The sequence below is a fragment of the Marmota marmota genome, unplaced genomic scaffold, assembly GCF_001458135.2.
Source record: "Marmota marmota marmota unplaced genomic scaffold, marMar, whole genome shotgun sequence".
Lineage (NCBI taxonomy): Eukaryota > Metazoa > Chordata > Mammalia > Rodentia > Sciuridae > Marmota > Marmota marmota.
The window spans coordinates 6,399,477-6,422,747 of record NW_025999969.1 but is presented as its reverse complement, the minus strand read 5'-3'; the positions used below and the strand labels follow the sequence as shown (position 1 = coordinate 6,422,747).

General features: G+C 35.0%; 1 protein-coding gene across 8 annotated transcripts in view; it reads right to left on the bottom strand.

The window, feature by feature from the left end:
* Positions 1-432: 432 nt before the first annotated feature.
* Cldn16 (claudin 16) overlaps positions 433-23,271 on the bottom strand; it is a 97,205-nt gene continuing 74,366 nt past the window's right edge. For 4 of the 8 annotated variants that reach the window (XM_015499997.2, XM_048804072.1, XM_015499996.2 and 1 more), the window contains 5 exons: positions 20,190-20,400; positions 7,336-7,438; positions 3,883-4,047; positions 1,423-1,614; positions 433-866 (listed from right to left, as the gene is read on the bottom strand). In XM_015499997.2, the coding sequence (XP_015355483.1) occupies positions 733-866; positions 1,423-1,614; positions 3,883-4,047; positions 7,336-7,438; positions 20,190-20,303 (708 nt within the window). In that variant the 5' untranslated portion in view covers positions 20,304-20,400 and the 3' untranslated portion in view covers positions 433-732. Of the gene's footprint in view, positions 867-1,422; positions 1,615-3,882; positions 4,048-7,335; positions 7,439-20,189; positions 20,401-20,493; positions 20,778-23,271 lie in introns of those variants that run through there. The other 4 variants (XM_048804073.1, XM_048804074.1, XM_048804075.1 and 1 more) reach the window with 4 other exon arrangements.

Below are 23,271 nucleotides of genomic sequence, written 5' to 3'. Positions count from 1 at the left end.
TTCCTTTTTTTTTTTTTTTTTTTTTCCATTAGTATCTGAGTGAACTCCCTGGAGCTATAACTATTACTACCTAATAATGGCATTATATAGGCAAAGTTGTACTGTTAAAGTAATACATGGGTCTCTTACATTGTTAATGAGGCAGAAATTCACTCCTGACCCCAGTATTAATTTAGTACTTGCCTTTGACATTTAGAATGTGGTGGAGGGACTTCTTATCTTTAACTCCCACTGGTGGCTGGTATATCAGATGATGCTTCTTTCTATTTTAGCTAAGTCAAAGCAATGTTAAACTTTGAAATACAAGCCTAAATTCAGAAAAAAAAAAAAATTCCTCAAAGTTATCAAGTAACACAGTCCTCCTTGAGAACACAAAAAGTGACCCGAAAGACAAAGCTTGTCAGAACTTCCAAAGATTAGAATCTCAACCACTTTTGAAGATTGCTTTATGTTTTATTATCACCATGTGGTCATGTCTAGTAGCAATATAGAAATCAGGAACAAACATCTCCACATTCTAGCAACCTTACCTTAAAACATAGGGAAAGTGTATGTAGAGAGTAGAAAGAGAAACAGGAGTGATGGTAGAATCAGAACTTTTGATTAAGCTAGCCATTAATTTAATTGAATATGAAGTGTAAATAACTGTCCCAGGATTGAGCCACTATTTTATTAATTTGAACGTATTGATTAATTAATTAAATAACACAAACAGACTGATAACGTGGCACTTTACACTCTTGTGTCCACAGCATACATTTTGGCAGTCTCTGTCCGAGGGGCCCCATAGGACTTGGCCAAGGAAACACCTGTCGTTGAATAGGGTTTCCTCATGGAATAAGGATAGTTTCTCTTAGGCCCAACATCTGTTTGAAAACAGTAAGTGTGATTCAGTAAACTTTGGAAAAAGAAAAAATGATGTCATTTTATGTTTGTTCCTACCACCCCCCGCCCCCACCCCCACTCCTCATCCCCAAAGGAACAAGACTTATACTTCTTAGTAGGAATCATCTAGGAATCCTAGAAAAAACCCTAGGGGAAAATATAACATTTTCATCCTGAAAGTTATTTTTTAAATTTAAAATTAAGCTGAGGAATTTACTTTTTTTCAGATGCAGAAAGGAATTTTCTGTTTGAATACTGTGCTTTTTAAAAACAAAATGTAACACATCAATTTCTTTAACAATTATTTTGCTGCCTCTCAGTTCTCTTCAGTATTGAAGAACATATACTCTATATTTTTGTGTTTGAGCAATAAAGCTTACGTATTACAAGTCAATTGTCATTGAACACATGGAATTTTTAATGGTAATAGGTAAGAGTGTAAATAAGTACCAATATAAGTAAATGAGATGTATTTCTCTGGGGTTGGGAAGGATAGTAGTGGAGGCAAGGAAGTGTGCTATTTTATTTCATCCTTACCTTTAAAGAGGTATAGGCAGCAGGTGAGGACAGCTCCAGCTAAAAAGCAGCCCAGAGACCCAGCCATTCCAAGCCAACAGGACCAACCAAATTTATATTGGATACCAAGGAATATATTGTGAAAAATCAGAGAAGAACGTTCCACATAAACATCAACAGCATACCACACAGAGCCAATGATTCCTGGAGCACCTGAATGAAAGAGGATTGTAAGATAATATAGAGCATGTTGCAAGTAAGTCATTAAGTCCCTAACCCATGACTGAAGCCATGCCAGCTACATAGTCAGCACCAAATGCCAACTGTGTTTAATATTTTTTTAGGGGGAAAGGGGTACCAGGGATTAAACTCAGGAGTACTCGGCCACTGAACCACATCCCCAGCCCTGTTTTCTATTTTATTTAGAGAAATGGTCTCACTGAGTTGTTCAGCGGCTCGCTTTTTTGGCTGAGACTGGCTTTGAACTCGCGATCCTCCTGCCTCAGCCTCCTGAACCGCTGGGATTACAGGCATGCACCACCGCTCCCAGTAATGCCAACTGTATATGAAGTCATTTATGTTGTAATTATAGTCCTTGTAATGTGTTGGGGTCAAAAACAAAAATATGAAGTAAAAATTGTCTTTATTTTTAAGTAAATCCTTATCTATCATCTCCATACCATATAAGAATAAACAAACATTACTTCCTTTAAGTAAAATTGAATTCCCATCATTTAGCCTCTCTGACAATTGTCAGGTTTGAAATGAAGCCTTCCAAGGTTCCCTTCCTTTAAAGGTGTGTAAGTTATATGTTGAGGCCTAGGTGCAAGAAAGAAAGGTATTAAGCTGGGAAACACCCTTTTTTCACTGTAAAAGGGTGCTTTTAGAATTTCTAAATCTTTCCACTTTGCCCCTGAGAAGACTTCTATGTTTGTTTAAATCACCATTTTTGTTTAATTCTTCTAGATGATTAATGCAAATAATTTAAGAAGGATCAAATCATGACTATATAACCTAAAAAAAAAAATTACGAACAACTACATGTTTTCTATAATATTGTTACCTCTATGTTAATTTGGAAATATCTTTTTCAAACTTCAAAACAGATAATAGACTTTTAAAAACATGTGTGTATAGCATTGTCATTCTGAATAGTGGTTTCAAAGATTTAGTCATACCTGGGCATTTACTTTAGTCATTACTTCAGTAATTCCTACTGGATTTTTTTTCACTGACTCATTTATTTTTTTTAAATTTAATTTTGCCATGCATGGTGAGGCACAACTGTAATTCCAGACACTAGGGAGGCAGAGTCAAGAGGAGCACAAACTCAAGGCCAGCTGTTGCTCAGGCTTGAATGTGCAATCCTCCTGCTGTGATGTCCTAAGTATCTGGGATTAAAGTCACCTGCCACTGTACCTGGCTGAAAATTCACGGTAGCAATTCAGGGTAGATATCACTATCCCAGCTTTACCATGTTTTGCAGATATGGAAATGACATGACATGAAGATATATCCCAGGTATCTTTAGTTCCAAATTCCCTACCCATTTACTACTTCACACTACCTGCTCAGGTTCTCACATAACTGCTTGCTAAATTTTTGCTGCTACCATTTAAAATGCCCTTCTGGTTCACAGTCTTCCAGTACTTTGATTCCTTCAATAATATATCTCTTCCCAACTTGCATGAAGACTCAAAAAATACATTATGTCATGATAGAGTACTACACTTTGAATTTGAGCATAGATCTGAGTGAAATATCAATTTTGCTATGCCATTAAACACACTGATTTTTTTTTAAAAGAGAGAAAGAGAAATTTTTTAATATTTATTTTTTAGTTTTTGGTGGACACAACATCTTTATTTTATTTTTATGTGGTGCTGAGGATCGAACCCAGTGCCCGCGCATGCCAGGCGAGCGGGCTACCGCTTGAGCCACATCCCCAGCCCCAAACACACTGTTTTAAAAGTACTCATGGACTTCTAGTTTATTATTTACACTTGATTTATTAGCTTTCAGAACTCCATTTCTTCATATGCTTGTTAAGTAAGCGAAAAATACAATCTGTTTATTTATGATCAAGTGGGTTGGCATATGAAGAAAATGTAACATAGGACTTGGGACAATTCATTAATTACATTAAAAAATTGGTGAGGCATAAGTAGAAGGTGACAGCTTGGAACTTGACTTTAGGATCCAACTTTAGGAATAATTACAAAAGAAATTATTTTTAAGAAATAAAGCATTATATAACTTTTTAACTGGCTAAAAATTAGTTGGGAAACTTTGCCATACCTTATCTTGGAATATTAACTATGTGATTCCAAAGGTAGGAAGCAGGGCTGGTAGGTATGCTTGCTATTCCTTCAATCTAGTAAAGCAAGCAACATATGACCCTAAAATAAAGCACTCCAGAACAGGAAAGGGTGCTGTCCTTGAGTGAGTATCTCTACCCCTGTTGCTAATCCCATCCAGTACCTGCTATTAGTAATGTTGTTCCAGCAACAAAGCAGATGCGCATTTTAATGTATGGCTCATCAGGGAGGAATTTCACACAGTCAAGACCAAGGAGCAGGGTGACAAATCCAAATCCAGCTAGGATGTCTGCAGTAATCATCAACGCTCGCGTGACCACCAGCTTCACTGGATGACAGGGCATGTGGTTACAGTAGTCAGAGGAAGAGACATGTTAACTCACAGAGGTACATTAAAAACAACAACAACAACATAAAAAAGCCAGACAATCATATACATTGGTACAAACCCAATGATAGAAATCAGATTTGGCATTTGTATAAACTTGGTTATGAATATCCTTAATTTTTTCATAAAATTCAAAAAGAGTCTGAACTTATTGCCATTATAAATTGTTATTACTTAGTTTTGCTGGCATTTTAGCAGATTGCATCCTGGTAGATAGTGGGGACTAAGAAAATGTTTTTCTTTTCGCTTCCTGCTCTGGAGTGTTATAGCTGAATGCTAAATTGAAGGTAGAATATTTTCTCTGTGGCAGTCACCCAATAAATACTGGATGAATAAATTAATAAATGATCTCCATAGTTTTTGACATTTTCTTGAAATGTTTAAAATAATTGTTAGAATTTTGCACATGAATATAAGCTAAAATATTTTAAGACTCCTCTTGCCAATTCAGACTGGTGGGAACCATGAGAAGACCTTTAGAAAGCAGAATTCATTTCTGCTATTAAATAGAAGACCATCTCTGGAAGCCAGATCATGTTCTCTTTCAGCCCTTCATATCATGTCCCTTCTTGGCCAAAACTCCACATTAACCCTTGAGTTCTGCACTGTCAAATAAGCATATTTTAAAGCTACAGGGAATAAGAATGTAGAACAGGAAAGAAAGGCTCAGGTAAATAGAAGCAGAGCAGCTGCTGTCACCTTTTGGAAAAGACTCATAAGTTCTGAGTGACAGTTATGCTACATTAACAGCAAGGAAGTTATATCACAAAGGGAGAGTTAATTACATGAAGTTGGAATTACAACCATGTTAATGGATACACAAGGGTAACAAAATTTATTCCTTTCACAGTAATTATATTTTATTTTCATAGTGATCTGAGGTATCCTTGTCTTTTAAATATTTTCTTCTCAATGATGAGGTAAAATTAGGGCACATTTAGTTATTTGTTGCTTGCAAGAAATGCAGCCATTTTTTTTTTCCTTATTTAAAATGAGAAAATATCTCTGTAATGTATCTGAGAAAAGAAGTCAAAGCATAAAATCCTCCTCTACCTTATTTGTAGGAGAACATACTATATATGCTTATCTTATTAATATGTATGAATATACATTTGTTTTTAGAATTTAATTTGTAATATCTCAAAAGTTGGCATTATTTCAAAAAAATTAAATATTCCAAATATGAGGCTCATTTTTCTAGAAATTGAGGGAAAAGAAAAATGTAAAACTAAATAAATGACATCAGGTTTTTTTCTTTTTCTTTCTTTCTTTTTCTTTTTATTTTCTTTTTCTCAGCATATCCTATTTATTTCAAATGGCATGTACAAGTGGTCTCTCATTCAGTGTTCCAGGCCAAGGAGTATTTTGGAGGGCCTCCTTTGACATTGTCTCATTCCACTTTTGAGCCTGGGACTACCTGGGGCCAGCAGCACCATTGGGATGGAGTAGTCTGCACTCATGCAGACCCTCATGGGCTCTGGTTTCTTCTTCCCACCCTTTTCCCTACATGTAGGGCCTCCTTGGAGCTCCAAGACTCCTGCCAACAGGATAGCCCATTGGTTACATGGTCAGCTTGGTTCCAGAAGGGCAGCCCAGCAAGCAAATTGCTCATGCAAGCGGATGAGGAATGTTTTTGGTATCATGTGGGACTCAGCTATCAGAATGGAGCTAATATGCCAATTTGTTCATGGAGAAGCATCTCAAATTATCTTTATCAATAGGAGCTCTGCGAAACACCTAGGGTCAGACACAGTAGGAAGGCAATGGAAAGTTTTCTAACTGTGGTTGTATAAAAATAGCAAAACTAAAAATGAAATTTTACTTCCTCATAAGAAACATCCTAATGTACAGGGTTTTGATATGTTATTCTTCTAGAATAGATTTTCATCTCTGTTGTCTTTAAACATATGAAAGAAATTTTTTAAAGGACTGGACCTGTATATCCTTATTTTTTTTCATAAAATTCAAAAGTAGTCTGGGTCTTTATTATTTGAAAATAATAAGAACAAAAGGAAACATGTGAGATGGGATAATCAAAATATTTAAGAGGAACATATTTGTAAGCAGAGGTTTTCTCTGTATAGTGGGCTTACAGTGATTTTTTTTCTCTTGAATAAATGTACATAATAGTTCTTCAATTTTTGAACTGTTTAATCGTTTGTTTTTCTTCTCAGCTCTGGCTATGTACTGAGTGCCCAACATGAATTTCCATTCCCAAATCATGCTTCTTTATAGGTAGTATGGTGAGGGGAAAATGGAAAGAATTAAAAAGACTTTTAAACAAAAAATTAGTAAAAGTGCTTTAACATTCTGCATTATATTAAAAATGTTTCAGGGACGTAACTCCTAAATAGCAGGTAAAGAGCTCTAAGTGCTTTTCCTTGGACTGAGACAGCTGTCCAGGGGAAATGTCACATTCCAACACTCGACTTCTCATTTATCTTAAGAAAAGAAGTTGCCATGTGGCGCCATCACCCACCATTTGCTTTGAGTGGGACTAAAACCACTTTGCTTTAATAACAGAACTGGTATTTCTTGGCACAGCTCAATGTCTTAAATAATAAAGAAGGATTGAAAGAATCAACAATAAGATTTTATAATTTAAGAGATCTCCTTATTTATAGTAACATGGGCCTTGCTAATACCCAACTAGGATTTAAAGCTGAAAGTAAAGAAGTTGAAGACACTGGCTCTCATGTGCTGCCAGTAATGTGCCACTGGTGTTGATTTTTTATCCTCTGATCCCTACATTCTGTGTGTCTGCCTTTGACTATTTACCTCCTCCTGTCTTTGCCTCTCTATCTCCACTTCTGTCTTAGCAAATCTGATTAAAATAAATGCAAACTTCCTATTTGAAAAAAAAGTCCTCGCTGAAAAGACATTTCTGAAATGTTATTCATCTAACTTGTCAATTCTAATCATAAAAACACAGTACAAAAAGACTCATTTCAATTAAAAAAGCATTTTACTGCAAGCCTACTGGATATGAGGCACTAGCAGAGATGATATTTTACACTCAAGGAATTTACAAATATATGGGAAAAGATAAAATGTGCTAAAATGTGTTTCAATACCCATTTCAGAAATAAAAGTATTTCTAATAGAAACATCTCTAACTGGACAGGACTTTAATCTAGTACTACAGAAATCAAAACAGGCAATGGATATGGGAGCCCCATTTCCCATGGCATTCCTTTGTTGGCAAGCAGGGCATCGAGGCATACGTACAGGGGTGCTCTGCATATATAGAGTCATACTCATCACAGGTGCGAATCCCGTCGAAGGCATTTGTGACACACTCCCACCAGAGGCCTCGGCACTTTGTGCTCACCTGGATATTGGAGAAGACACCTTATGAAATGAGGCAGACACCCTTCACTTTCACTTCATCAGAGAAAGAGACCCCCCTGGTGTTGTGTCTGAGAGCAAGGCACTGCGGTCGTGAACGTGATCAGAATTTCATTTACAGCAAACAATGCATTTTGGAATATCTTCTCTTAAGTGCTGACAGTGAAAAGCTTTCTGAACCAGGAAATGAAACCACTTCCTGATTGAGGTGGTGTGAAGAAATAAGTCATGGCTCAGGGGGACAAAATCAGAACTAAATGTATTCAAGTATCTATGGCTAGTTCCATCACTGAGTGATGGCTTCACATGGAGAAAATACATCCCACTTCCCTGTGCTGACATTTGCTAATAAAAAAAAAAAAGTCTATACAATCATAGATGATAACTGTTCATGTCTGGAGTCTATGAGAAACAAACATTAATTTTTCTTCATTATGAAATGAACAGTGAGTTTCATGAAAAAAAGGTGTTATAATTTTATGAGGTTCATAAATTTAAAATTAGCAAAGAAAGCCAATAGATGAAAAGACACAAATAAATGACTGAAAGCTCCAAGTCATTTTCCTCCCTGTTCTACTGGCATATTATAAATATTTGAGCTGCGATGTGTATATAAACAAACTGAGCATTAAGTTCATCCCATTTGACAGCAGTAAACCATATTTAGTTGGAAATGATGTGCCGATGACACAAGTCCACTTAGAGCTAAAGGGTACCAGTGTTCTGAATTTTCCCATCCTTAATCCATAAGCTCTGAGTCACAGTAGACGTTTTACAACTGTAAACATGCCAACAGAAGATAGTTTCAGGTATTCTTGGCAAAGCTCATGCTTATGACGTGGAGCTAATATGATTGTGTCTTCAGACTCATTTATGAATTCACATTACTTAGGAAACCTGGGAAATACTAAAGTTTAAGAATTATCTTGGAAAATTAAAACTTAAAATTTTCCCCAAGAAAGAATAAATAGTAGAGTAAGGTGGGGAAGAAATGTAAAGGAAGAGATGTTAAATTGGGACCCCACCAATTTAAAGGGAAATAAAAACATAAAAGGAAAGGGGCATAAAAACATTTTGCTTTACAAAAGGGAATCAAATATTAAGAATCCCATGAATCGGGAAACTCTCAGCTCAAGTTCTGCTTTGAAATTCTGTTTGGGGCCAAATAAAACTATCCAGCTTACAACTCCATCACAATTTTGAATGTGGTACCTCTACTATTGCTTTACTTATAAAATACTTAGAATTGATAATAATGGTTATGCATTGTCGTATACTTTGCAACAGTTATTATTTAAGCACAGTATTAATTCATTTATTCCTTTGAGGACCTCATGAGACACTGTTATCACCCATTTTATAAATAAGGACTGGAGACACAAGAATAGTCCATAAATGAAGGATGAGAGGACTTACATATAGCCGTATGTGTGTGTGTTCTTAAGCACCATGCTGTATTTAAGGCTCATTTAAAAAAAGAAACCCCAAATCTGTTTCAGGATAAAGTATTCCAGAATTGGATACTGGAAGATAGCTTTGGATGAAATAAGCTCTAACTTGAATCTCATGCCCACAGCTGTTATTCTTCAAAACCTCGCTGTTTCTAAGGTTAAATCTGGAAGTAATGTTCACGATTTTATGGAAGGTTATCTGACAGGGAGAAACACAGAGTCCAAAAAATCTGATGCAGAAAATCCATCTTGTGAAATCTAACACATTGATTTCTAAAGAAGACGTGAATATCTAAATTTACATATGCACAAACCTTAAATATAAAGACATTTTTAATAACTGTTATAACCATGGGCATGATCTTACTTTTTTTGAATTTCAATTTCCTTATCTGTATAAGGCAGATAATGAGATGGTGGTTGTAAGTATTCAAAATCTGTAAATACATACACAATGGAAATTATTTATTCCATAAAGTAAAATAGCAGTAAAGCACTCAGTCCTCGCAATGACTTACATAGTGGTTGTGCTCAGCCTTACAAACAATAATTAAAGAGAGAGAGGAGAATAGGATGGGAGAATGGTGATCCTCAAAAAGATATGTCCACATCCTAATCCCTAGAACCTATGAATATGACAATTTGGAAAAAGGGTATTTGCAGATATAATTAAGGATTTTGAGGTAAGGAGATCATGCAGATAGGTTCTAAACTACTGACAAGAATCCTTTTAAAATACACATAAAGGAGAGACAGAGACAGAAGAGAAAGAGTCATTGTGACCACAGACACAGATTGGAGATATCTAACCACAAGCCCAAGGAATGCCAACAGCCACTAGAAGCTGGAGGAAAGGGGAGCAAATTCTCCTGGGAAAGCTTCAGAGACACTGTAGTATTCCCAACACTTATTCCAAACTTCTGGTCTCTGGAAGTGTGAGAGAAAGAGGTTTTTTGTTTTTGTTTGTTTGTTTTTTTAATTAATATGTCAGTTGATGGTCATTTGTTATAGCAGCATGAGGACACTAATACAGTAGACTTGGTATGTACTGAACTCTTACACCATAAAAGAAATCAGATCTAAGGGGATGGGGTTATGGCTCAGTGGTAGAGCGCTCACCTCGCACATGCAAGGCCCTGGGTTCAATCCTCAGCACCACATAAAAATAAATAAATAAAATAAAATAAAGTTATTGTGTACAACTACAAAAAAAATTTAAAAAAAGAAATCAGATCTATGCATAGCCTACTTTCCCTGAAATCTCTCAGTTAATAAACACACAGGATCCAGTTTCCAAACTTATGATATATCTTATGGATATGAAGCCACTGCTCTATAATCAGATGATTGTCCACATTTTTCTACTGTCTAAGTCATTCACCAAAATATTACTGATACATATGGTCATTCCTGTTATATATGATATTATTTAGAAAATGGTCTGACATGTATATGCACAAATTCTTATTTTATTTAAGAAGACTCTTTCTGCCTTGCCAAAATAATCCAGTAGTGGTGTCAGTTTCAAGGCTATTGATCATTTACCTGCAATGACCATATTTAGAAAAGCAATGAGCTCATTAGAGGAAACATGGAATCCAATTTCATTAGGTATTAATGCTCAGGGGCACACTATTAAATTGCTTGGTATTCACACTCAGTTAAGGTACGTGAGAATAGTGGCTGTAATTAACTAAACTTCTGTGTTAATATAGCACTTACTGGAGACACCCTTAAAGGTGCCTTTGTGCTCAAAATACAAGGTTAAAAGATTTTGTGTTATTTATCATATTTGGGAAAGTCCTCTTTATTGCAATACATAGTCTTTGTCTAACCCAACCTTCTGTTACAAAATGGCTTATTAGGAATTTTTTTAAAAGGAAGCAAATTTTAAGTTCTTGCAAGTTTTAAGACAATTTAAAAAAATACTCTGATACTTATATTATTATAGCTGATATTTCTGAAAAGAGCAAAAAAAAAATGCAAAATCTCGGGTAGTCATTTTATCCCACAGCATCATTCAAAATAGAGTATTTCAAACTTGAGCTATCTCCTTATTAGATGCAATTTCAATGTATAAATAACATAGAAAACAATGCTAAAATCCAGGTATAATGGTGAATGCTTGTAACCCCAGGGACTTAGGAGGAAAAGGCAGGAGGATCCCAAAGACAGCCTGAGCAACTTAGTGAGACCCTAAGCAATTTAGTGAAACCCTGTCTCAAAATATAACTAACTAACTAAATAAATAAATAAATAAATAAATAAATAAATAAGGGCTGGGGATGTGGCTCAGTGGTTAAGCACCCCTGGGTTCAAGCTTCATTACCAGAAAATAAAATAAAATAAGAAAAGAAAAAGAAAACAATGCTTAAAGAGTTTGCATGCTATTTCAATGAATATCTGCCATCACTCCTGAAAGTGAGTGAGAAGTGGATTATCTCCTAAATGAGGACAGGAATGACAGTGAAGTCAAAGACACAAATATGAAGCCAATATAAATTAAATGAAAGTTAAGATGCATATGTGTGAATTAGAAAAATATTGACAGCTTTGTTTCTTCAACAAACATCTGTTAAGAACCTATTATGTACTAAGAAGGAGGCCCTGTAGGATCCTTGAAGCAAAGAGCCACATTTGTCTTAGTTGTCTATATCTCATGTACTTGACATGCTGGCACATAACAAGCATTCAATGAAAATTTTGGAAAATAGAGCTGCACTAAATGCACATACAAAAAACAATGCAATATTGAAAGTGTTCTTAATTGCTTGCAGATGGTTAAAAGGAGAGCTTTTACAGAACACTCCAGGTTTCCAGCTTCTTTTGAAAACTTGGTTGTGATGGTGTCCTGAAGTATTCAGTTGCACAAAGTAATAATTAGCAAGAGTGGATAGAGTAGTTGTTCCCAAGTAGGTGGGTCTTGTCTTCTGGGGGCTCCCACAATTCCTACACAGTCTGCCTCACTCATATATGTTGGCTACCTCGTTCCTCAAGGCATTTGAATTTTCCCCTGATGCTGTACACTAATAATGAACTGTCAGACTTCTACCTAAAATTTCAGTCCCAATTCAAAGACACCCCTTCTTCCAAAAAGTCTTCCATGCCCTCTTTCACTGGAATTAATCTATTTGCTTAAAAATAGATTTCCTTAAAAATAAAAAATTAAACTAAACCCTGAGTTTCCATAGTAATTTCTCCATATTTATAGAACACTTTCAATATTGCATTATTTTTTGTAAGTACATTTTGTGCAGCTCTATTTTCCAAATTATATTCACTTGTTATGTGACAGTCAACATGCCAAGTATATGGGATACAGCAACAACTAAGACAAACATGGCTCCTTGCTTAAAGAATCCTACAAGGCCTGCTTCATGGTACATAATAGGTTCTTAAAAGATGTTTGTTGAAGAAACAAAGCTGCCAATATTTTTCTAATTCACATATATACATCTTAACTTTCATGTGAACTTTGTAGAAAATGGTCACTGTATGCATAATTTCTCCTTCATATGTCCTTTTAACTTTACTAAATAAACTAGAAAACTAAATCTAGGAGCCAAAATAACAATTACTTAGGAGAGTTTACACTGATTTAATGTTCTTGGACCCTATCTGATCTGCTGGCTCTAGAAAGTGTTTACTAAGAACTAGGGATGAACAGGATGCATTTAGGAAATCATGTTCATGATGACTCTTCCCAGTTGAGTTATAATGCCATAAATTAATTCTTTAATTTGGGATATCCTATTCTGAACTCTGTAATAGTCTCCTATTAAGATTTTGGTGTCCTGTGGAACTGGAGATCATTATGTTAAGTGCAATATGCCAGGCACAGAAAGACAAGTGCTTCGTGATTTCAAGAGACAAGTTCTCTTCTCTTTTCTCACTCATGTGTGAATCTAAAAAGTTAACTCCACAGAAGTTGAGAGTAGAATGGTGAATACCAGAGGTTGGGAGAAGCAGATGTGAGGAAGGGATGAGGAAAAGTTCATCAGCAGGTATAAGTTAGAGGTGCTTAGCAGCAAGACATTCTGGCATGCTATTGCACCCAGGGTTGACTATAGATAACAATAATGGACTATATACTTCAAATTTCCAGAATAAAAGATTTTGAATCACCACAAAGAACTGATAAATGTTTGGGATAGATATGTTCAGCCTGATCTAATCATCACACATATATACATATATCCAAACATCATATGATGCTCCATAAATATGTATAATTTTATGCTTTTGCATATCAGTTTAAAATATTATTTAAATTTAAATAAAAACAGCTTCTCTATTCTATTTTTTCAGTTTTTCTTTTCTTATCATTCCTGCACTATATACAGCAACACACCATTTTGCCTGCTTTGTCTTTTTATATACTTTTCAGAATTAGACACTCTTCTGTAGTTACATACAAATCTCTTCTGCAGTTACATAGAAGAGTTTATGCATACACATATGTATATATAATTATAAATGATAGACAGTGAATATTTATTTTTGGTTGATCACTATCAAAAATTTTTTTTCATCAAAATGCATTAAGTTATACATGTATAGAGATAAATAATATACAAAAAACAATTGTAATAAGCTATTAAGATATATTATTTTAAAAACTACTTTGCCTATGATTAGTGGTACTTATAATTTTATACAAATTTATTTTCCTTTTACTAATATATTTTAACATTGAAGATGCAACTGACCTACATTCAATACTTACTTAGTTATATTTATTAAGATGAAAAGCTTTAGTAATATTTGTCTAAATAAGATGTTTTACCACTGAAAATGGAAATGTCTTTAATTTTAATATAAAATATGCTTGAATTTTTAAGCCAGGATTCTGAAATGTTTTACTTTTGCATTTTATTTTATAGTTTTTACTATACTACATGGTGCAAAATAACTCAAGAAGACTTAATAAGGCTGAGGGATTAAGACTAAAATAATCATGGTAGATATTGCCTTGTATTTATAAGATATGAAAGAAAGTCATGTGTTCATTTGTAAGAGTCTGTTTGTTTTAGTTCTGCATGTTTTTGCGAAATGATGGCTAAAGGCATAAACAATAAAAAATATATAATTGAAACTTAATTTGCAAAATATAATTTTTATGGTCTTTGAGGTTGTATAACCTGATTTACATATATGGACTATCTGAATACTTAAATTTTATTTATTTATTTAAGTTATATACATCAAAATGCTTAGTATGGCCTCACAACTTGCAATAATAACTTCCAAGTTACAGAGATCGTAGTTTATATTGAGTAAATGAACTCAGAATATTAATTTCCCTTCCTTTTTTAAGTTCTTTCTCTCTTAAAATCATTAAGTAGAAGAACATTATTATCTAGATGAAATACACTTTTTACCAACCTTATTAGACATCTCAGGGGATTAGATTTTTATTCCTATCTTATTAAAAAGATGAGCTAAATACATATGTATTTGGAAAATTAGATTGGAGCAAGATATAAGATCTTGCTCTTTTTTTATAAAAAAAAATTGGCTGTTTCTCTACAGAGATACATCTAATTTAGGATTTAATGTGAGATTTTCAAAGATCATCTCATATTATATTTTATTCATTTATTCATTTTTTTCAACACTATGCCAAGTGTCAATTGTTCCAGTAATTCATAGGTGCAAATGCACCATGAGCTTCTATAAGGTGGACATTAGTACGAGGTGCTGAGAAAATCATGAGCTGAGTTAGAGAATATTTGTGTCTCTAACATCTTCTGGAAAAGTTTGAAATCAATTGGAAAGTAAAACTAGTATGTATATAATCAGAGCACATACTTTGTATAATAATTTTAATATGTAATTCATGTCTGAAAGAATTATAACATCATTAATACAAATAGAAATCCCAGAAGAGAATCTGATTATGAGGGTAAAATAAATTCCAATGTGATCAACCTTATTTTGAAGTAATAAAATTTTAATCATAACAGTGTTTGGTGTATAACAGTTTCATAGAAAATAATTAGCAAAAAAATTAAAAAGGGAATCATCTTGTACAAACACTTTTTCTTTCTGATAATGGTGAAACCAGGAAAAATGTGATAGAAGTATTTTTTATTTCAGTGTAAATAATTAATAATTACATACCTTGTAATATGGCAAATGTTAACAATAACTCTTTATTTCCTTTGTTAAATGTGAATATTTGATAGACAATCTTTGCTATCGGACTTCATGATCTGTAATATTACCCTGGTTAAATAATGAAGAAACAGCCAAAAATAAGAGAAGCAAACAACGGCCCAGAGAAATACACAAGATTTCTTCACAAGATCAATAGGGAAATAGGACTAGTACTTAAATCTCATCTCTCTCTGTTAAGTGAATATTATACAAAATGTCATCTCCTCCTCCAGAACAAAAACAAAACAATGAACCACAAATCAATCATAATACAGCCAACATGTATTGGCTGATTATAGTTTCCTGGTGATGTGATAAATGCTTTAGATACACAAGCTTACTTAATCTTCATGAGCAATTTATGATGTGTATTATTATCATTTTCCCTTTGCAGAAGAGGAAATCTGGTTTGTAGCAATTTAAAAATCACACAGTAAAAATCCCACTGAGGTGGGATTTTACCTCAGTCCCCTCTAGTGTCAAGCCTAACCCTGCATTCTTACCCACTGTAGAGAACTGTCTTCCTCCAGCCCAGGTGTCCATCAACAGATGTACGGATAAAGAAAATGTAGTATATATAACAATGAAGTTTTATTCAGCTATAAAGAATAATTAAATTATGGCATTTGTAGGAAAATGGATGGAACTAGAGATCATCATGTTAATGGAAATAAGTCAAGTTCAGAAGGTTAAGGGTTGTATGTTTTCTCTTGTATTCAGAAGCTAGAGTGGAAAAAGGAAAACAAAGGTGGAGGTAGATCTCCTTAAAACGGGAAGATCAGTACATAAATAGGACCAAGGGATGGAAGATAGGGAGAGAGCAGGGGAATGCTGGAGAGTGATATTGGGCAAATGACACTGTCATATTTTATTTTTGTACAAATATGTAACAAATCCCGTGAATACGTACAACTATAATACACCAATAAAAAATGTGGAAAATAATTGCACACACACACACACAAATGTGTTCCTGCCTCCAGATGTTATATGATAAACTATACCAGAAAAAAGCAGGCATGATCCAGGAATATTTCTCATGATGATTTTGGTATTGCAACTAATTTTCCCCCACTTATACCCTAAGTGAGTGACTCAACTTTCCCTCCAATTGTCCCAAAGTGGTAAGGTAGATCCAACATTGAAGCTTCTCTCTTTATCGCCTCTTTTCCACATGCCGTCAATTTTCAATCTCACCAATTTGAGCTCTCTTAGAGTTTCTCATATCTTTACATATCTTTTTGTGCCTGTCACTATTATAGTTCTGACCATCATTGTTTTTCTACTGGTCTGCAGCAAAATTTTCCTAGTCTCTTCATATTTCACTTTACTGTTTCCAATCATTACTCATAAATAAAAGCATGATTTATCTCTATAAAGGGCACCTACACGTTTGCTTACAGTGAAACACCCTTGTCTGTAGAATAAGATCTATAGTATATATGACACATACAGCCCTTGATAACCCAGACCCTGTATTTTATTTTCCTCTCTTACCATGCTGAAATACGTACAATCACAAACATACAGTGCTTTTGTATCTGGATCTCTGTGCATACCATTTGTTTTGATTGGATCACCCTCTACTTCTCCTGGCACTTTTGCCTGGTTTTCAAGTCCAGTTTAGATGTTTGTTTTTTTTTTTTTCTTTTGAGCAGAATTCACTGATATATCAAGACTGAGCGAGCTGCCCACTCAGGGTTATTCATTATTGCAGGACTTGCCACACCATACTGTAACTATCAGTTCACCTGTCTTTGTCCTTTGCTACACTGGGTGTAACCTAAGGATGTTCGAAGCCCCATAATTTTGTCCCTGTTACAGTAAATGGCAAAAGTTCAGGAGCATTTGTGGAATGAAAGAAGATAGACTGTAGAGGGTGGCCGAGAAAGGGGAGATTAAGAGGTGAAGGAGAAAGGGATAAAAAGATAACCGAGAAATAAACGGAAGGAGGAACAGAAAGTGGAGGGAAGGAGAAAGGGTAAAGGAAAGAAGAGGAAGAGGTTAAAGGAAGAAGAAGAAAGGAAAGAAAAAAGGAAGGAAGGAAAAAAATTAAAAATGGGAGAAAGGGAGAAAAAAACGATTGGAGGAAGGGTATGTGGAGCAAGAGCGAAACAGAGAATATTCCCCTTAGGTTACTAATGGAAGTGTCTAGGGAACTTCAGGAACCACTTGTCCAGTGACCAGCCATCTTTCTGGGGTTGCAGACAGAGTCAGGAAGTCTGATGTTAAAGACAGCAAAGACCAAAAAGAACCCTAGGAACATGTGAGTTTAATTTTACAATTAAAGAATATGAGCTGCAGTGAACTGCAGACAGGAACAGCAGACAAGAGCTCATCACAATAGAAGGCAGTTAATATGGGACATGAACACAGCCTTGAAAAATCTCAGGCCCAAGTTCTCTTCACCACAATGGTCTTTCCAGAAACACAATGAACCTTGATGTAAGAGCAGGATTTTAGCTTAGGGCCTTGGATCCATGATTTAGGGCTGTGCACAGCACAATCCTGGGTGCTTTTTTAATTGTTCAAACATTTAATACAAAGAATGTTCACTCTTCAAGGCAGGTACACTGTAGTAAGACCAAAGAATATTTGAGCTCTTTCAGCCCCTTGCTTCATGTTACTCATCTTAATCCTCTAACGAGCCTTGAGCTTTTCCTCACTCTGTATTTTTGCCACATTGTCCTCTCATCTAGAAGGCCCCTGCTGCCATTGCTACCTTTTGAAATCCTTTGCGTCTTTGGGAACCCTTGCTCAAAACCTCTTCTTTGATGAGACAGGCTTCAGTGTCCCTAATAGGAAATAATCGCACTATCATATCTCTTCCAGTAGTGCTTTGTTCATTTTTTTTTCTCAAAATACAAATTAACCAATGTGTTTTATTATACTTGCATGTCCCTTTCTTCCACCTTCAATGTACACCTCGGGAAGGCAGGACCCCATTCTTGCCTTTTCTTTGCCTTCCCTTATAGGATTAGTCCAGTAACTTTCATATGACATATGCTTTTTATATTTGTAAGTTGAATTGAAACATAAAACCCATTTTCTAACTCTCATGCTTATATCATCCTAAAATATTAACAAAGCTATGACTCTCTAATACTTCTCACATTTTCACAGGTATTCTTCTTTTCTTCCTTAACATTTTTATTGTGTTCACTTTTGTGGCTTAAAGTGAGCTATTAGGATGGACCACAGTGATATATAAAGGAGAAAGAGTGGTATAATTGAGTCAGTGAGAATCAGAACTTCCAAATTTTTGGGTAAAATGATGATTTCGTATCCTGGCCCAATGAAGAAATGGCTAGTATGACAGATTCCTGTCCCTTCAAAAATATTGACAAGAGATCATTGAAAGAGAAGGGGGCCTCACTTGAAATAGGGTTCTTCCTTACATATAAAGACTTCAATCTTCCATTTTTGATAACAGAGAACTATGAAATACTCACTGACTCTTGCTCAATGTTAGTGAGGATTTACTTGAGGTGAATGACCTGGACTACTTGTTCTATTAATTTTAATTAGGTGTGTTCTTATACAAGGAAGATGGTAAATCTGTTGGTTGTACTGAAATAAAAGGAAGAAGGCCTTTAAAAGCCAGGATTCCCAATCTTTCTCTGACAAGTCTTGACTCTTACCTTGCCTAAAACTCTATTTCTTAATACGTAAAGTTAGAAACTCTGTCACCTTAAGCAGAAAGCCTTTCAAATTGTTTCAGAAAATACTGTCACGATGTCTTTGGATGTGATTTTGTGTATTTTAAAATCATTTTGTAAGAGTGCAGTTGTAAGTATGCTCAAGTCCAGCATATTTCTCTGTTGATCACTTACTATTGGCAGTCTGGATAATGGCAAACTAATGGCAGTAGAATGTTTTATCTGCACTTTTCCCCCAGCAGTCTCTAAAAGGCTTTTATTTTTCATTCACTGCCAGATAAAATATATCACTGGACTCACTTTAAAGGAGACATCCTTTATGGTAGTTCAATTCTATCACTGATTTTAGAAATATAATTTTCTAGCACTAAGGAGTTATTTATAACTCCACTGGTTTTGAAATGTCATGTAGATGTCAGAAGAAAATTAAAAGCAAGAACAAATAAACAGCAAAAATAATGCACACCAAAATAGAAAGATAATTACTTTCCATTTCTAACTCCAACTTGAGTCTAATAAATAATATTAGAAGAAAAAAAAAACATACCAACGTGCTCTTTAGTATCTTTCCTAAACTTTGCAGAAATGACAGTACAGCATTTGTTAGGATAAATTGTTCCCTCCAGGATGTACATAAAAAGGCAAATTGTGTCGCTGTAGATTCTTTGAGTTCCTGATACATCGTTTATTTCTCTTACCCACACTTTCCTAAAGCTTACTAATGAATAGCTGCTGATGCCAAAGATTAGGCTTTTGCTCAGTTCTACAATTCTCAGATTCCTATGGCCACAGAAAATACTTTTGAACTTCAAATGTACTTCTTTCTGAGCTTCTTCAGTGAGAAAAATAAAATCTTCAAATGTGAACTTCCTCCTCTCTTGCATAACAGGCAGTTCTCATATTTAAGAAAGGATATTTTCTAAGTCTCTGTGGAAAACTTTCCTCTGGAATGTTTTATTCAGCTTGGAAATTCAATAAAATGACATTTTCCTATTGTCTACCAAGTGGGGAGGTTTTATATGCCTTGAGTTGGACTACTTGATGTCTTAGATTATTAGCACCACTTTAGAAAATCTATTAAGTTCCCTTAATGCTGTCATCGAGTCTAACAAAAAGGCTGTTACTGGAACATTGTTCAGTTTGGTGCGTGTAGCAATGGAAGAGGTGAATTTCTGGAGGACTCTGCCAGGAATGATGGAATTATACTTTATTGAATTTCACCTTATGAAAAATAGGGATTATGAAGTTACTTCATCTGTAAAATGGGATGACAGCTGTTTCTACCTTGAAAATTAGTGTGAGGATTAAATGAACTAATAATGTAAAGATTTAAGGTCATAATTCTGCCCCTGGTGGCTATCTTTGCTATCATTAATCCTAGGAAGTGTACTGAGGTTTACATATGGCAGTGGGGCTGGGAGGAAATTTACAATGGGGGTCAAAAAAGAAGGTGCAGACTTCTTACCTCCAGAGAGTCATCCGAATTCACCATCCAACAGTCTGTCCAGGTGGCCACAATCAAAAATCCAGTGGAGAAAAAGGCAAAGAAACAGGCGACATACTGAAGAAGATCCTTCATGGTGGTGAATAGTCTATCCGGAAGGGACACATGGGCAGATGCCAGCTTTGGGCCTACTCAGGTGCCTGGATTGCTATTGGCCTTCTGCTTCTGGTACCTGTAGATGAGAAAATGCAGGTCTTTTACTTTTCTTCACACCCCACTGCAGGTGCCTTAAGTTTCATTAAGAATAATAGAAACAGGCTGTAACCGACAGAGGGGTCCTGGAGGTTATAATCCAAAGCAAACAGCCTCCAATCACAAGCCAGGTCAGAAAAAGGACTGTGTACATTTTGGATGGGGGAGAGAGGGAGCCCTGGTAACATTCCTGCCCAGACTGTGCTCTGATGCAAAAGGATGGTCACCAGAGGCATGTGTCAGTACCAAGATGGAGGAAAGGAGGCAGGTCCCACCCCATACTGGAGCCTGTAAATTGATCTTTCTTAGGACCTTCAGGGAAAGTGAGCTATTCTCCTCCCCCTTAGAAGAAGGCTTCACAGTTGACCGAGTGCTATTTTATTGTTAGGACTATTTTAATATTCACTGACTCCCTTAGACAGGACCCAGGTGAAATTATGCTAAACAAGTGCTTGCTCAAGGGAGTTTGCATTCCAAAGTGCTGGGCAGAAAAGCCCCATGAAGGATTTCTAGCACCTGGGTAGCAAGCAAAGAAAGGATCCCAACCTTTTAGCATCAGAAACTGGGGGAAAAAAAATGTGCATATAAAATACTTAAATTTTCAATTGACACATAATATTTATGCGTATTTATGGAATGCAATATGAGTTACTTCCAGATGTTTTATAAATTAAAGGGATAAAACACACACATGTGAAAGAAACAAAACAAAAAGTAAAATAAAACATAAAATTAGTTTTTTTAATACAATCAATTTGCAACAAGTAAAAAATGCAATATTTTTTACAATGCTTGCTTAATATAAAATATGCTCTTTTTTAATGTTATTTTTATTTTTTAATTTTAATTTGTTATATATGACAACAGAATGCATTACAATACTTATTACACATATAGAGCACAATTTTTCATATCTCTGGTTGTACACAAAGTAGAGTCACATCCTCCGTGTCTTCATACATGTACTTGGGGTAATGATGACCATTGCATTTCACCGTTTTTCTTACCCCTATATCCCTCCTTTCCACTCCCTCCCCATTTCCCCTTTGCCCTATCTAGAGTTCATTTAATCCTCCCATACCACCCCTAGCATATTATGAATCCGCATCCTTATGCAGGTATGTGTGTGTGTGTGGGGGGGTGTATTTTCAATGGTTTACTATTTCCTTAATTTTTAAACATGTTAGTGAAGCCATTCTAAATTATTTACAAACATGATATCATTTAATCTTCATAAGCATCTTATGAAGAGATGTTAATCCCTTCATTTTACAGAAACTGCATCCCCAAAGCTCTCTGTCTACAGAGTTTCAGAGCAAGATTATACTCTCAGAGCTGTCTGGATTAAAGTGTTTATTTATAAATTATTACAGTCATTATGGAAACAGTATGAGGTTCCTCAAAAAACTAAAAATAGAACTATATATTCCAGTGAACTCACTACTGGGTATATATATCCAGGGGAAACTAAATCAGTAGGCACTCATCCTTATCTATTAGGTCTCTATTCACTAGAGCCAAGAAATGGAAACAATGTACATGTCTGTCAGCTGATGAATGGATAAGATGTGATATTGTACACAAAGACATACTAGTCTGCTATAAAATCACAACATCCTGTCATTTGCAGCAACATACATGAAACTGGAGACCATTGTGTTAAGTGAAATAAACCAGGCACAGAAAGACAAGTACCCCATGATCTCACTTCACATGTTTTAATGGAACCTAAAAGAGGTTGACCTTGAAGAAGTATAAAGTAGAATGGTGCTTACCAGGGACAGGGAAATGTATAGGAGGATTAGGGAGAGTTTAGATAATGAGTACAAGTTACAAATGGTAGGAATAAGTTCTAGTATCCTATTCCACCACAGGGTAGCTATAGTTAACAATATAGTATGTATTTCCAAAGAGCTAGAAGAGAGGGTTTTGAATATCCTTTTGATCTGATGAATAGGCCTTTAAAATGACCACTACTTTTCCTCTTTGTGGGTTAATATATAATGCTGTCGTGCTATGAGAGTCTTTGTTGATTTTATTAATTCTATTCTTTCACCAAAGATATTTGACTTTTCTATAATTCAGGCTTTCCCTCACTCTTCATATCTTTTTGAAGTTAGTAATCTGCTTGATATGCAGAATTGTGGTAAAGTTTATATGTTGGATGCATATGTTCTTTTTATTCATGAATCTGTTCCTTAGAAACATTTCAAAATCGGCTATTTTTTGAAGCTGTGAGTCCCAGAAAAGAAAAGTGGCCTCGGAATTGTTACCAAAAGCTATTTAAAGCAGGCAGAAGATGGTCTCTCTCTTGTTCTCTTGCACGCTTTGTCCCATTCACTGTTTCTTCTCCATTTGAGTCAGACCTCTCAACTTAGCCTTTGAAAGGGTAGGGAATAAATTCTGATTTAGAAATACCAAATAAAATCAGGCTCTTTTTTCCCCTCTTTCAAATATCTTAGACAAATTATATTTAAAATTTGTTCATGTATTGATGTTGCAAAATAAGGCATCATCCATATAAAGGTTTTTAATTAAGAGTTAATTATTTGTTTCCTAAAAGTCGGTTGCAAAAGATTTTAATTTTATAATTCTCATTAAAAGATTATCTAGCAATTTTTCTAAAAAAAAAGTAAAAATAGCTAAGTTTTAAATGTTAACATGGCCAAGCATTTATTATGTTATTATTCTTTCTCCATGGACTGATGTTTGAAAAATGTGTCTAATGAAAAGGGAAAAAAACTGTCTGATTAGGAAAAGTATTTGTTTTTTATAATTGAAGAGGTAACTGGAGTTTCACCTACATTTCACCTATATTTGAGTGGGTAGACTTAAATGAGTATAAAATCCA